Genomic DNA, 15,528 nt, shown 5'->3' on the forward strand with positions numbered 1-15,528 from the left:
TTTATCTAGTTGTATCTGATTTTATGTACATTCTCAAACATGGCATTCCAGTCAAAGCCTTGGAAATACAACCAATGTTTCCATTTATGTTGTTATGAGGAGAAAAGATTTTTATTTAACTTATGCAAATAACTATACTGCCACTAAAATGAGCATACTCACTAAGAGTTCAACTCACTAAGAGTTCCAAATTCTGGAAGAATAAAGTAGAGAGAAAAAGACAAACGTTTTGATCTGCTTACAAAGGTATAATTTACCAAACTGCTACAAGTTATAGCTTAAGAGGAAAGTTTCCTTGTATCTTGAAACTTAAGATTAAAAGACAGTAATATTTCAGACAAAAAGTCATAAAAATTATCATTCAGCTCTACATAAATAATTCTTGTTAATTTTAATCTTCCATCCGCAGTTTACGAAGTCACAAAGTTTTTGATTTAGAGTTCTGGAATTAGAGTTCTGGAATTTCTTACCCAGTTCAGTGATATTGTCAGAAAGTTATCAGAAACTCCTACTTGTCACAAAGTCCTTTCTATTAATCTTGAAGATTTTCATCTTTGTAAAAGCATCAGAGTAAAACAGTAACTGTCTATAAATGACAAAAGACTTTAAATGGCATGGTTACAGATCTGATGATGCAATTGAAAAGGAAAATTTGCTATTTTGGCATACAAAATTTTAAGGTAATAATTAGAATTATGACTGATATCATACCAGGACATATCTGAATTTTAGGAATTTCATATAACTTCCAGAACATTTACATTAATAACTTTGCCCATACAATATAATCTAAGAAGGTTTATCATCACTCATTTGACAATGCTTCCCATGTAATTTACATATCAAGTAAGACTAATTAGCTTAATATCTCTCTTTGAGATGTTTCAGGGGTCTCTGAAAACCCAAAGTTAGCTAGAGTTCAAAATAACTTCATTTACAATTTTATTTGGGGAGGTTTGTCAAAGATATCAAAAGGTTTCAAAAGGAAACACTTGATCGTAGCCACTGTGGAACCATACTCAGTTAATCATTTAACCAAAGTGACAATAAAAATTTCAAAAGCAAACTACAGAAAGTTATTATAGGGCATTAAAAGGTAAAGAAACTTTACAATCTATTATCAAAAGCAGATTAATACTCCAAGAAAACTCTGTCCTCGTAACAGAGAGAAAACCAAATTCTAGTTTTGAAAGCGCTTACCTTTAATATTAAAATTTATTCATTCAATTTAATTTATTCCAGTGTTAGCCAGTACTGATTACATACAAAATTCTTTTCTCAGCATTTCTTTTCCATGAACCTTCTGTAATTCCTTTTCTACTTTCACATTTTGTCCCATTCTTTCCCTTTTTCTCTATTTTTTTAACCTCTCTTAGAACAAAATTACTTTCTTTTCCCTTAACAAAGACGTTTCCCTTATTAATTTTAGTAGTTCCAATTACATATATTAATCAGGATTCTCAACCTTTAAAACCCCTAATTTCTAGAGAAAACCAAGAATGTCTTAGGCTTACATAGCTATAAAACCAAAATGTATTTACAAATTCAATATAAACAAAGTAAAGGGAGTTTCCGTCATGGCTCAGCGGTTAACAAATCCGACCACTATCCCTGAGAACATGGGCTTGATCCCTGGCCTTGCTCAGTGGGTTAAGGATCAGCTATTGCCGTGAGCTGTGGTGTAGGTCACAGACACGGCTCGGGTCCTGTGTTGCTGTGGCTGTGGCAATTTGACTTCTATCCTGGGAACTTCCATATGCCATGGGTGTGGCCCTAAAAAGAAAAAAAAAAAGTAAAAATAAGTCCCATGAACAATATTTGATGTGACACGATGTTGTTTTGCTGAGACCCTACCTGGAATATGACTGCAGCATGAAATAGATTCTTTGGAGTTTAATGATCCATTTCACAACTCTTGACTGCCCCTTAGGGAAGATGCCTGACCTCTATCCATGTGGATTCTCTCAGGACTCCTATAAACTCCAAGGGGAGGGACTGTGCCTGGAAATCTAACTGCCCCAAATTTGTGCTCAGAGGGGTTGAACTGAATTACCCTACCTTGGACAAAATTATATACCTATTTTTTGGTAAGTGCATTTAAGTTCTACTCACTGAAAATTTCAAGGATAAATATGGTTTAATTTGTTCATGAAAATGATAGTTACTATTCATATTGTCATGGTGTCTCATGTTAGCACTATAAATTTAGATATATTTTCCATTGTGAAGCTGTACCATTATTTAGCCAGCCCTTCTTGATAAAGTATAAAATAACATCAAATCTTACTTGTTTTGATTCCACAAAATATCCTTCTGGTTATCTATAAATGTGGCTTCATGCCCAGACCAGCAAGAAGAAAAACTGATAATCAGAGAATGAAAATTTTCATCTTGTTGAAATAATTAGCAAAAGAACATTTTGGTTAGAAAATTATAAAGTTTGGATAATGAGCGTTTTCTTTACCTCTCACCTCTCAGGTTTGGGGGGGTGTCCTAAAATGCTAATCAGTTTTGCGTTTGTCCCAGAATAGGAAATAAGGTGACTTCACCTACAGAATACCACCTAGGGAGGCATCTTTATGCTAACCAGTCAGCCTTCCTTAAGGGATACTTCTTGCATTGCATTTCAGGTTTTAACACTACTTTGATTCTCAGAATTGGTGCATTTCAGTGGCAAAAACTTGGGACATGACATGGAAAGTCTTAATCAAGGGATAGAATTGGGCCTTAAAAGATAGATACAAGGAGTTTCTGCTGTGGCACAATTGGATCAGGGGCAACTTGGGAGCACTGGGATACAGGTCCCATCCCTGGCCCAGCACAGTGGTTTAAGGATCTGGCATTGCCACAGATGCAGCTTGGGTCACAACTATGGCTCAGATCTGTTCCCTGGCCCAGGAGAACTCCATATGCTGCAGGGTAGCCAAAAAAAACCAAAAAAGATAAATATGATATAGGTGAGTGATCCAGATGGGGCATGGTGATTAATAAGTAAGGGTCATATAACACAAGCAAATTCAGCTGTTAACTTCTGAAAGATGGTATGTAAGGTGATTGGCATGGACTGACAATATATGGGGTGGGAAAATATGTGTGGTGGGAAAAATATATGAGATAGGGAATCTTTAGTGTCATCATTCTCTTCAAAATGCAATGGGATAAGAAGAGGCATAAAAGGGGTACACATATTGAAAAAGAAGTAAGAAAACTATTGTTATTTGCAGTTGTATGATTGTTTTCCATCCAAAAAAAAAAGAATCCAAAGGAATCAATAAGACAGTTTTGTAAGATAATAAGTCATAAGCAATATATACATATATATAGCGCTGTCCTATATAGCATGTTTAACCAACTGAAAAATGTAATTTAAAAAGTCTTATTCTCTGAGTTCCCGTCGTGGCGCAGTGATTAATGAATCCGACTAGGAACAATGAGGTTGCAGGTTCAATCCCTGGCCTTGCTCAGTGGGTTGAGGATCCAGTGTTGCCATGAGCTGTGGTGTGGGTTGCAGACTTGGCTCGGATCCCGCATCGCTGTGGCTCTGGAGTAGGCCGGCGGCTACAGCTCCGATTGGACCCCTAGCCTGGGAACCTCCATATGCCGTGGGAGCGGCCCAAGAAATGGCAAAAAGACAAAAAAAAAAAAAAAAATCTCCATAGCAATAAAACCTACGGATTTTCTAGATATATACTTAGTAACATCAAAGAGTTATAAAAAGAAAAGCATGAAGTTTTACTGAAACATAAAGGAAGTCTTGAAAAAATGAAGAGATAAGATAAATACCTGGTTGAGGAGACCATTTCTCCCTAAATTATTCTGTAACACACTATTATCAAACTCTTAATGGAATTTTGTTTGCAAAGTTTACAGGTGGTTTTGATTCCTCACTCCTACCAAAGGCCCCGTCTCCAAATACCATTACACCAGGGGTCACACATGAGTTTGATGGGGGCACAATTCAGTCCATAGCACTGGGTTATTGGAAGTGTTGGGAATGGTCTCTTCTCCCACTCTTCTCTCTATAGGAATAAAAACAGAGCCATAATTTTAGAGCAAAATGCAATCATCTCCATACAAACTATCATCTGAAAGGATCAAGGGAGTGCCTGTGTGCTAGGGGTAGAACCACTTTTCAGCAAGACTCACACTTTCTTTTGCAGAAGTGAGAGTTCCAGACCTCTGTGTCCTTAGCAAGACTCTAAAGTGACATTTGTGGGAGTTCCCGTCATGGCACAGAGGAAACGAATCCGACTAGTATCCATGAGAATGTGGGTTCGATCTCTGGCCTTGCTCAGTGGGTTAAGGATCCAGCGTTGCCATGAGCTGTGGTGTAGGTCACAGAGGTGGCTCGGATCCCCCATTGCTACGGCTGTGGAGTAGGCTGGCAGCTGTAGCTCTGATCTGACCTCTAGCCCGGGAACTTCCATATGCTGCGGGTGCAGCCCACAACTCTAAAAAAGCAAATAAATAAATAAATAAGGTGACATTCATTCAACTCTCATAGCACCGGCTCTCCCTTTCCCTCTGCTCATCCAGTGAATGCTGTGGTGTGCTGGGAACATCTTACCCACCCCCTTGTAGGACTGAAGAACTTACTTTCCCCAGTTGTGGAGAAAGTTTGACATTGTTAACAGCGCTGAGCTGAGTTTCCCTCCAAAGCTTGCCCTTGGGTGATGAAAAGCCACCTGGTTCAAGCTCCTGCCTGCTTCCCCAGGTGAACCAGTATCTACATCCAATGACTGATTAATGCAGGGGTATCAAAGCTGGCCTCCTTGCCTCAATTCAGGGCAATTGCGAAAGGCTTTCTCATTTCTAGAGCTACCCATGATATCAGTAGAGGCCTTCACTGTGACAGCAACATAGTCCAACTTTTCTTTATGCCCTTTCCTGCTTCTTTTACTTCTCTTAGGTATTAAATCTCTTGCACACAAATCTCTATCTCAGAGAATATTTCCTGAAGACTCCAATAAGGAACAGTCTCTTACTCCTATTTGGCTTTGCCTTTGGCCTTTATGTATCCTTCTTCCACCCCTCTGCATTCTTTGAAACTCTGTCAAGTGCCTTCCTGAATTCCAGATAAATCGGTAAAAATCTTCATATGAAGGTCTGAGACAGACAGTTTTTTGTCAGTCCTCTGGATGTTTGAACAGTTAGATCTAGTTTACTCTTATGAGGAGGGATCTATAATAGGCACCCAACCTTGATTGTTCCTAGGCTTTGTCTCTTGTTCCCCTTGCCCTTCAAGGCCATGAAAGCCTATCTGCCCAGTTTGGCAAATACTGTACTGCTGAAAATGAAAATTCCATATCTTACATTTGTAATTATGCTCCGTACCCCCACCCTAATGCCTAATGCAAGCACTTCAGTCATGCTGATCTTTCTCCTCCAAGGCCAGGTGAGTTGCAAGTTACTCAGTAGTAGCAACACAAAATAGTGAATCTACCCAATGGGAGGTGAAGCTCTACCCAGCAGGGATTCTACTTTTCAAATTCGTATCCTCTAATGAGAGAGTCATAGCAAGAATAAACACATAATGAAAATAGAATTCACAGGTTATAAAAACATAAAAGACCATTTCTCTGACTATAACATAGACACAACATGACTTTTTAGGAGAAGTGGGGCTTTTCTGATAAGTCGTGACTAAATATCAGCTCTTCTGTTTCCATGGACCCTGTTGGGACTCCCTGTCCTCACCCTCTGAGGATGAGAGGCCTGGCTTTGGCTTCCTGGACTAAGCCAGGGATCATGGTTCCCAGAAATCACAAAATAAGAGGGCTGGGCATGGCATAGCATAATGAGCTAGATGATTTAGAGAGAAGGAGGCCGGTTGTGGACAAGGAGACAGATGTGGCAATGGTGAATGGCTATAAGATAGGGGAGGCTGAGGACAAGAGAGGGCTGGTTTCCATAGGACACCCTCAGGCAGAGCTGGATATCATAATTTAGAGGCGTGGCTTCAAACCTGCCCAGAGAGGGGGGCATACTTACAAAAGTAGGAACTTGCATTTTTACAAAGCTTTCTGCTGGTGATTCTGATTCACTCAGTCTAGAGCAGGGGCCATGGTATCTGTGTACTTCTGTTTAACAAGTGATATCATGCTATATAAAATACAACTTGTCTAAAAATAAGGATAAATAAGTGCATAAATAACCCAATCAAGAGTTCAGGGAATATTGGAATGAATGGAAATATAATAATATTACAGCAGAACATTTGCAGGGAGCATAGACAAGATGGTAAACAAAAGTCCAAAATAATTTTGTCCTCTAAAAAAGCATTAAGCTTACCCTAAGTAGGTGTTCAGGTTTCTAAGAATTAAGATATGACCAAAAGTAAGTACATTTCTCTGCAACCAAAGCTTTAGAGGAACTGGGGGTGAAAGGATGTCACCTGCTGCCACCTTGTGGCAGAATTTTATAATTAACAAAGACAGGCAGCAAGTTTGAAGACCTGGCTCCTTAGAGAAATTACTCATTAAGTTAACCTGGAAAAAATCACTTGAAATCTTTATGACTCCGTTTGTTACTTTAAAAAAAGTAATATTTACTATATTACTTAAATTACAACATTGTTTATACAAGCAATTAGAACTTTTCAAAGACATGCTATAAAATAATAAATATTCTTTCTTTCTTTCTTTCTTTCTTTCTTTCTTTCTTTCTTTCTTTCTTTCTTTCTTTCTTTCTTTCTTTCTTTCTTTTTGTCCTTTTGCGGGCTGCTCCCACGGCATGTGGAGGTTCCCAGGCTAGGGGTCTAATTGGAGCTGTAGCCACCGGCCTATGCCAGAGCCACAGCAGCGCAGAATCCAAACCGCGTCTGCAAATTGCACCACAGCTCACGGCAATGCCAGATCCCCAACCCACTGAGCAAGGCCAGGGATCGAACCTGCAACCTCATGGTTCCTAGTCAGATTCATTAACCACCAAGCCATGATGGGAACTCCTAAATATTCTCATAGTGTAGCAAACGTTGTTCTGCCATTTAGTGGTGAGGGCCAAACTAATTTTTCCAGGGTTATTCTTTTCTTCTCCTGATTCAAATGGTGACCATGTGGTAACTGATCAGAAATTGGAAACAGGGTCAATGAAAGAGGTCTCTTCCATCCACCCTTTCATCTCTTCCATTTCCCCAATTCTGTAGGGTGAAACTAACTCTTTGGATCAGAATTGGCTACTGAGATGGTGTCAGATGATTGGCATTTTTGGAAAATATAGATCTCACCAGTAGCTGGAGAATCTGGTTATCTATATGGTAAGAACTGAAAGGTTCTATAAAGGTCTGCTTTCTTTTCAACATCTTGTCCAGCACTCTGAAGCATGGGTAGAAGTAGGGGTGTCCGACTTGAGTTGATCTGGAGCCATTTTCCTGTTAAAAAGGAGACCCAGAGACCCTAAATGGAGTCACTTGTGCTAAAATCAAGACTTAATACCTGATCTTATTGAAGTTACAACCTTCCCCAAGAATGTAATCCTAACCGGTCGATGTGGAATTCTCTGGTCAGCACCAATGAGGTAATGACCCCTAAAGGAAGATGAGGTAATCTGGCATACAGATCCTCTTCATCCCCTATAGGTAGGTTACATAAGTCTGAAATATTTTTTTTTTCTTATGACTTGTCTTACCTTTAAAAACCTCTCCCTTTCTATAGCCCTTCAGAGCTTCCCTCTACTTGCTAAATGGGATGCTGCCCAATTCACAAATTGTTCAGGAAAGCCAATTAGATCTTTAACATTTAGCTTGTTGGAGTTTGTTATTTGACATCTTTGAGATTCTCTTGGTTCTGCCCATCTTCATGATCAAGCCAGGTAGCAAGAAGTCTCCAATAGTTTCAGGCATCACAAAAAAAATTGAGAAGATAAATAAACTGCTTCAGTTCTAGTGTTCCAAGCAATTCACCCTGATTAAACTGTCCATTGTTAAGACTATGACTTTAGCTTGGAGAATAGGATTTATTATTTAAATTAAGACAATCCTTGGAGACAGAAGTGAAGTCAGCTTCCTTCAAGACATATGGAATAAAGGGGTCTAATAGATAGAAATAATCATATGAATAAAATCTTGTTTTATTAAAAACACAAGAAAGGGGAAATGGATGCTGAGTAGGCAACCAACAAAGTTCACTTAGCACCAGGGATTGACTTAGCACAATACTACAGGTGATAATACTCAAACAAAATTCAATTAGTGTCAGAAAATCAATAATGAATAGAAGGGATCCTGACAGAGAGTAATAAAGAACTACTCAGCTCTAGGTAATGTGGCCATGTAAGAATATAAACCCAGTGTTGCTAGATCATCAATATTTTCAAGAGAAGTTGGAAATCTGGATTTTTATGTAAAATATCTTATTTTAAATGTTGGCAAATAACTCAATTGTTGTTTTTAACCGAAAAAGTCAGCTAATGCTATCCAAAATAAAGCCTATCTATTGGTCAAACAAAGGCTTGTGAAACTCAAGTTCACAAACTTTGGCTTAGAATCATTGTTTGCCATTCAGAGATTCTGTAGATTAAGGTTTGCCCAGAGTAGAGCAGCCAAACAAAGGAGCTAAGAGAGTATCGTTATCTAACACAGTGCTTTTCCGGATGGGTTCCCAAACAGGTTTTCAGGCTTCTGCTTCACCTAACAAAAAGTGAAGTCCATTTGGAGGACTTTTTTCCAGGCTTGGCAAAATGTTCCAGTACCAGGAACGATGAAAGCTTGTTTTTTCCTATTGTTTACCTTGTGATGTTATCTGCAAGGCATTCAGCCTTTTAACTGATAAATTAAAAAAAAACTTTTTAAATTAAAAATATGTTAAAAAGTTCGCTCCGTGGTGTAAAGGGTTGGGGGATCCAGCCTTGTCACTGCTTGGGTCGCCGCTGTGCTGAAAGTTGGATCCCTGGCTTGGGAGCTTCTGCATGGCACAAGTGGAGCCAAAACTTTTTTAAAAAACAAATCGATAAACTAGATTGATTACCTTCCTATTATTAAAACACAAACCTTTAGCTTAATTGAATGGGAAATAGCCGGTTCTTATTAACTAAAACAAATAAATGAATAAATTAAAAAAAAAATCAATCCTTAATTAGCTTAAAATAGACTAGTATTGAGACCAGAAACTACTTATTGATTTATGTTTATCTTTAACCTGGTCAATTTCTTGCTCCAAAGAAGCACAAAAGCAGTACTTGCCAATCCTGTTTGCATGTTAGAATCTCGCTGGGGTGGGGGGAGGGTCGGGAAAATGCTTTTTTAAAAAGCATCAATGCCCAAGCCCTACCCTAAAAGGACCAAAACTCCTTCAGTGGTTGTTTAGACCAAGCTGTTATATGTTATATACATCTCCCTGTAAGAAAAGTCCACAGGCTCCGAAACCCACCGAATCTCTTGGTTTTCTTCAGAACCCCTCATTTCAGCACGATGGGGTTCAGAGCAATATTTTTCCGAGGTGTCCAAAGGCTGGTTTTCCCCCCGGAGATTGACGGGACCTTCAGCCAATGTACAGTCTGACCGAGAAATAGGCAAGCGAGCAACGGGGACTTAAAATAAACAGGGACTTCATCTCAGTAGAAAAAGATTAGGTCTCAATAGCAAGAGCCAACAAGTGGGAAAAAAATCCTGGGCGCTGCCTCCAGCGTCAGCCAGGCCTGGACACAGCCAGAGTTTCTGCCGCTGCCGCCGCCGGGTCCCCAAGTATTGCTAGAGAGACGCGCTTACTTCCGGGAGCACGGCGCCCTCGCGGCGCGTCACTTCCGCCCGGCTGTGTATTAAGGTCCACCTGGCCGGGTTGAAGCGACTTCCTTTTTTCTTTCCCTTTTTCCTCTCCCTGACTCCTCCTCCCGGAAACTTCGCTGGACCTTAGCTTGTGGGTCAGGGGTGAGAGGTTGCGGGGGTGCTACGCGGACCTCGGTGAGTAACTGCCCAGAGTTCTGTTCCCTGGCGGCGCAGGTTGGAAGAACTCAGGTTAGATCTCGGCCAAGGAAGGGACCAGACTGTGCGGGCACCAGGAATCTCCACCTCCTCCCGCTCCAGAGTCTCTCTCTGGGGCCTGCCGTTGGCCTCGTCGGAGGCTGGGATCCTAGGCCCCTCTCGAGTCGGATTGAGGCCCTTGTCCTGCCCCTCTCTCTCCAGGCGAGGTCCCATCCAGGTGGCTGCCTTCTCCTGGAGCTTGAATTGGAAACAGAGTTGTGTGTAGTCACGGTGCGGGTGGGGCTGCCTCTTAAAGTAGCAAAGTGCTTTAGCATCCATTCTGCCTCCTTTGAGCTGCAAATCTTGGGAAGCAGGTAGAGCAGACAGAATAAATTGTTCGTGTGCATATGGGGAACTCATACTTTCAGGGCTGCACGGCTCCGTAAGAGTTAGAACTGGGATTCGCCCCCAGGCCCGGTTTCTCTAGGGTTGCACAAATTCATGGGGAGAACGTTTGGAAATAGAGAAGAAACTGCAGATATAACAGAGCTATCCTTTCTGAGTGCATACTTCATGTTAGGCGTTATGCTAAGTTCTTTCTATACTTACTCATTCCTTATAAGGAGTATGGAAAGCATATACCTGTTGTTATTTCTGATTTAGGAAATTGAGGCTCAAAAGTGATAAATGACTTGTCCAGTATTAATAATTAATTACACATCTCCCAGGTATCTTTCAGTGCTCTGCTTCTCCCAACACTATATAATTAACTTCTTTTCTAATAAAACTGTACTTTTTGGATTTTGGTTTGGGAAATGAGAGTCCTGGAATTTTTCTTGGTCTCTGCACCCTTTGCCCATTGTTTCATTTCCAGCAGCATCTTATTTAGAAATTTGTAGTTATGTAAACTACAGCTGTGACTTTTACTCCACAACTTTCTCTTTCCAAGAGGAACTTGAGGATCATGTTGCTGAGTGTGGAATTAATGGATCTAGGTTAAATGATTGGCTGGAAAAATTGGTAGTTTTTACATTATATGTGGACTGTCTTTAGTTGTTCACCTTGTGTATCTTACTTAAATTTCTGTCTTCAGGAAAACAGCTATCATCTTGTGCCAAGATGTCAGGAATTGGAAATAAAAGGGCAGCTGGAGAGCCTGGCACATCTGTGCCTCCGGAGAAGAAGACAGCTGTTGAAGATTCAGGGACTACAGTGGAAACAATTAAGCTCGGGGGTGTCTCTTCAACGGTAAGTGGAAATATTTCTATGAGGGTGTGCTTTTCTTCTGTCAGTTGCAACCTGAATTGATTTATGGAAGCCTTCTGGAGTAACAGGAATTGGTTTGAAAAGGAAAGGGTAATAAAAGTATAAAAGCCAAAAGTAGATAAAATGTTGTGTTGCTCTGTTCTGAGAGAGAAATAAATGGACTTTTGATCTTTACTCTTAAAAGTATGTTTATATTCTTTGAAGAGTCTGGTACCTGAAATAGCATTGTTTATAGGTATTTAGCAATTGAAAGCTATGCATTGATTTTTCATTCACTGAAAACTTAGATGTCAGGCACTAAGAGGCAGTGTAGCAAAATCACCAAATGTGTGCCTCTTGTTTCTTTGTGAAATGTAATTACAGTACCTAACTCATTGGGTTTTTGAGAGGATGAAATGAAAGAATTCCTATTAAAGGTTAAAACAATACCTTTAACATGATAAGTACTCAATATATGTGAGCTCTTAGTAATTTTTATTGGCCTGATAGTGTGACTGTAATGGTGAATAAAATAGATTTTGTCTGTTCTCTTCTGGAGTTGACGATTTTATTAGACTGTTGTACACCAAATGCTTATAGTAATGTTTTATGTCCATTGGACATCAGAAGCTCACTCTAACAGTGATCTATATCTAGATCAGTAGTCTGTATTTTGGAACTCAACCACGGGAATATAGTGTAAAAATGCTTTACATTTTTATAGCTTACAAAGCCGCATCTACTTTTTAAAATTGGGGGTGAGGATCAGTGAGAATAATAGGAACATTCACAGTAAATTGTTGATGAAGTGTCATTTCTGAGGTTGTCTGGAGTTCAGTGGTCTCCTGTTGCCAGGAGGTGATTTCGTCTTGGTACTATCTCCTATCATACATCACAAGGACATATATCCATTCAGTAAATATAAATATTTGCGTAGCATCTGTTATTTGCCGGACATTGTGCTTTTCACTAAGGACAGCCCCTCGACTTCAGCTTATAGGTAGACATTGACAAGGGAACAGACTGTCACGATGGATTGGGAAATGTGTGCTTCATAGATGTAACCACATGTTCTAAGGGAAGCACAGAACACACATCCCAGTTTGTACTTTATCCAGAAGGCAGTGAGGAACCATTGGAAGGTTTTAAGCAGGGGAGTAGTGTGCTCTGACTTAGGTTTGGAGAGCAGATTGTAGGAGAGCAAGGGTTAGAAGCAGGAGTTCAGTTAGCAAAATTATTCACTCATTCCTTCTCCCTCTATTCCCTCCTGTTCTCCCTCTCTAAGGATGTGGTGCTGGGACATGTATCCACTGATTTCTGCCCCACTTGGTTGAAGGTTGTTGAAAGCAATAACTCTTCCTTTGCACTTTGAGGTTGCTGTAGTGAGCCACCTAAGATTGTGGAGCAAAAAAATTTTAGACTGCAAAGTGTGCTTGAAGTAGAAATACTGTTAATGTGACTGGAGCTGTCCACCAGAGGTGTGCTGAAGTCTGGAAGGTTGACAGATCGTGGCATAGGGTGCAAAAGTGTCTGCTACCAGAGGTTGTTGCAGTGATGTTAATGAGAGATCATGGTGGCTTGGACCACTGTGGAGGTAGAGGTAGTGTCGACAAGATTTGCTCGTGGACTGGGTGAAGTATATGAGAGAAAGGAGACAAGATAACCCCAGGATTTTGAAATAATGGCATTTTCACTAACTGAGCTAGGGAGGGGTATGAGAGCATTATGGCGATTTCCACTAACTGAGCTAGGGAGGAGTATGAGAGGAACAGATTTTGAGGAGCTGTGGATGATGAGTCATGAGCTTGCTATTGGACATGTAAGTTTGAGATATTAGACCTGTGAGTGGGTAGGTATTTGGATGTAGTGATCTGCAGTCCAGAGAGAGGCCTGGGCTAAAGTTGGACGTTGAGGAATTTTTTTTTTTTTCTTTTTTGGCTGTGCCATGGCAAATGACATTCCCGGCCAGGGATCAGATCCCTGAGTGGCAGCTGCAGACCTATGTGGCAACTATAGCAATGCCAGATCCTTTAACTCACTGTGCTGGGTGGGGAATTGAACCTGCATTCTGGCGTTGCAGATACGCCAGCGATCCTGTTGCACCACGGTGTGAACTTTGGGAATCTTTTTTTTTTTTTTTTTTTAAGATGATATTTAAATCCATGAGACTAGAGGCTCTCCCATAAGAAATGAGTATAGGTAAAGAAGTATGAGAACAGGGCCCTGGATCACTGCAATGCTTCATGTCAGGAGATGAGAAGAGACTGACCAAGGAGGGGCCATTTAAGGTAGAAGGAGAATAGGACAGAGTGGAACCCCAGAAGCCAAAAGAAGAACGTGTTTCAAGAAGAAGTTGATCAGGTGCTGTTGATGGGTTGAGTAAGGGAATGACTGAGACTTTAGATTTAACAATTGAAAGTTCACTGGAGACTTGACACAAACTATGTTGGTGGTGATGGCAGCCTAATTGTAGTGAGCAAAAGAGAATATGAGAGGAGGGGAATTAGGGAAAAGAGGGTAGAGATCTTGCTTTGGAGAAGTATTGGTGTAATGTGGGCCTTAGCCCAAGGGCAGTGTGGGTAGAGGGAAGATTTTTTTTTAATTTGTTTTTTAAAGTAGAGGTATTACAGCATTTTTAAGTTTTTTTTTTTTTTTTTTTTTTTTTTTTTTTTTTGTCTTTCTGCTATTTCTTGGGCCGCTCCCGCGGCATATGGAGGTTCCCAGGCTAGGGGCCGAATCGGAGCTGTAGCACCGGCCTACGCCAGAGCCACAGCAACGCGGGATTCGAGCCGCGTCTGCAACCTACACCACAGGTCACGGCAACGCCGGATCGTTTACCCACTGAGCAAGGGCAGGGATCGAACCCGCAACCTCATGGTTCCTAGTCGGATTCGTTAACCACTGTGCCACGACGGGAACTCCAGCATTTTTAAGTATTGATGAAGTGATTTGTTAGAAAGGATATACTTGATGATGTAGCAGAAAAAGAAGACAGTTACTGGTGTAATGTCCTTGAATAAGAGGGAGAACACACTATAATGCACAAGTGAGGGGATGGGTCTTAACTGGGAGAGGGACAGTTTATCAACAGAAAGGAAGGCAGGGGATGTGGATTCAGATCTAAGTAGGTCCGTAGTTGGAGTTGTGGGAGATAGTTGTGGACATGCTCTTCTGGTTGCTTCTGTTTTTTTCAGTGAAATCAGAAGTAAGACTCATCTGAGTGAGGATGGGGAGAAAGTTTTGGAGGTGTGAAGAGACACGAGAAGGTATGCAGCAGTCATCTTGAGGAGAGAATGGACCAGAGAGATGGAGTAGGGTTGCTGGCAGCACTGAGAATCTACTTGAATCTGTGGTCCTGAGTTTAAAGTGAGGCCAGTCAGCATGGTGCTTTATTTTTTCTAGTCACATTCAGCTGGGTGGATGTAGGTGGAGATTTGGATGTTACTAGGATTGGGGTTTTTACCAGGCAAATATCATGAAGGAAGGAAGGAGAAGGTTATAAAACAGCATGATTATAAGACTGGTCATGGAATTTAAGTCTGATAAAGAAGGGAGTAAGGAAATGAGAGGAGTGAAGGACAGAGGTGTTGGATGAAGGTGTAGGACCCAGTGGATTGTAGATCCTGGAGGAGTTAAAGATTTGTTGGCGTCAGGAAGCTGGAGAGAGCTAGGGAAACGGTAATTTTGGAGAATGAGGTGTTTGAAATTGAGTTTATAGAACATCTGGGTACAGTTAGGACTAAGAATAACTGTGGGTATTTGGTGACTGAGGGAAGTAGAGGACAAGATTGTTGGAGGAGAGAAGGTTGAGGTCCAGGATGATCTGAGATACAGGAAAGATTGTCCGTATGAGAACTGAAATCAGTAAGAAGTTCGACATTAGTAGTATTGGAGAAAGTGATAATAAGCTAAGTGCTGAATCTTCAGTAACTGTGGGGAACTGCCCTGGACAATAATAGGTGAGTGCAGCAAGGCAGGGTCACAGGTGGTACAGACCAGTGGCATGAGCTGCAAAGCTAGGAGGTTTTAGGGAGCAAAGTAGATAATGACTTAGAAATGGCAATGGATAACAGGAGGAGCTCTCACCTGCCTCTTATGCCCAGGGCTTCCAAGGGTATGGGAGAGACATAGACACCACTGGAGGAGCCTGCAGGGACAGTGTTTTCCTCCAGGTTTCAGGAGGCACTTCAAGAAGGGGAAGGTGATGTTCAGAAAAGAGGTTAAAGATACAGTTTATTGGTAGTATTCATCAACTGTTACAGTTGGGAAACCGTTGTCTGCTTTGGTGTATCAAGAATGCTTAACCAAATGGAATAGAGAAAATAAAAATGAAATAAGAAATTGGTGCTCTAATGAACAGTTCTTCCTTTAAAATATTCATAATTTCT

General features: G+C 40.8%; 1 protein-coding gene and 1 long non-coding RNA gene across 3 annotated transcripts in view; one reads left to right on the forward strand and one right to left on the reverse strand.

Moving 5' to 3' along the window:
* Positions 1-89: 89 nt before the first annotated feature.
* LOC102167599 (uncharacterized) lies at positions 90-9,684 on the reverse strand. Its single transcript, XR_301384.4, has 3 exons — positions 9,366-9,684; positions 7,226-7,369; positions 90-4,019 (listed from the first exon to the last, which is right to left on the reverse strand). It is a non-coding gene; the product is annotated as an uncharacterized LOC102167599 (long non-coding RNA).
* A 162-nt stretch (positions 9,685-9,846) lies between these two features.
* Positions 9,847-15,528, forward strand: part of RNF20 (ring finger protein 20) — a 28,637-nt gene continuing 22,955 nt past the window's right edge. The window contains exons 1-2 of one of the 2 annotated variants that reach the window (XM_084991594.1): positions 9,847-9,949; positions 10,989-11,143. In XM_084991594.1, the coding sequence (XP_084847720.1) occupies positions 11,015-11,143 (129 nt within the window). In that variant the 5' untranslated portion in view covers positions 9,847-9,949; positions 10,989-11,014. The remainder of the gene's footprint in view (positions 9,950-10,988; positions 11,144-15,528) is intronic. The other variant, XM_001926594.7, reaches the window with a different exon arrangement.

Source organism: Sus scrofa, chromosome 1 (assembly GCF_054392235.1).
Source record: "Sus scrofa isolate SSC_HxYL_T2T_F1_AM1 chromosome 1, Sscrofa_HxYL_maternal_Yorkshire_Landrace_v2.0, whole genome shotgun sequence".
In the NCBI taxonomy this organism is placed as follows: domain Eukaryota; kingdom Metazoa; phylum Chordata; class Mammalia; order Artiodactyla; family Suidae; genus Sus; species Sus scrofa.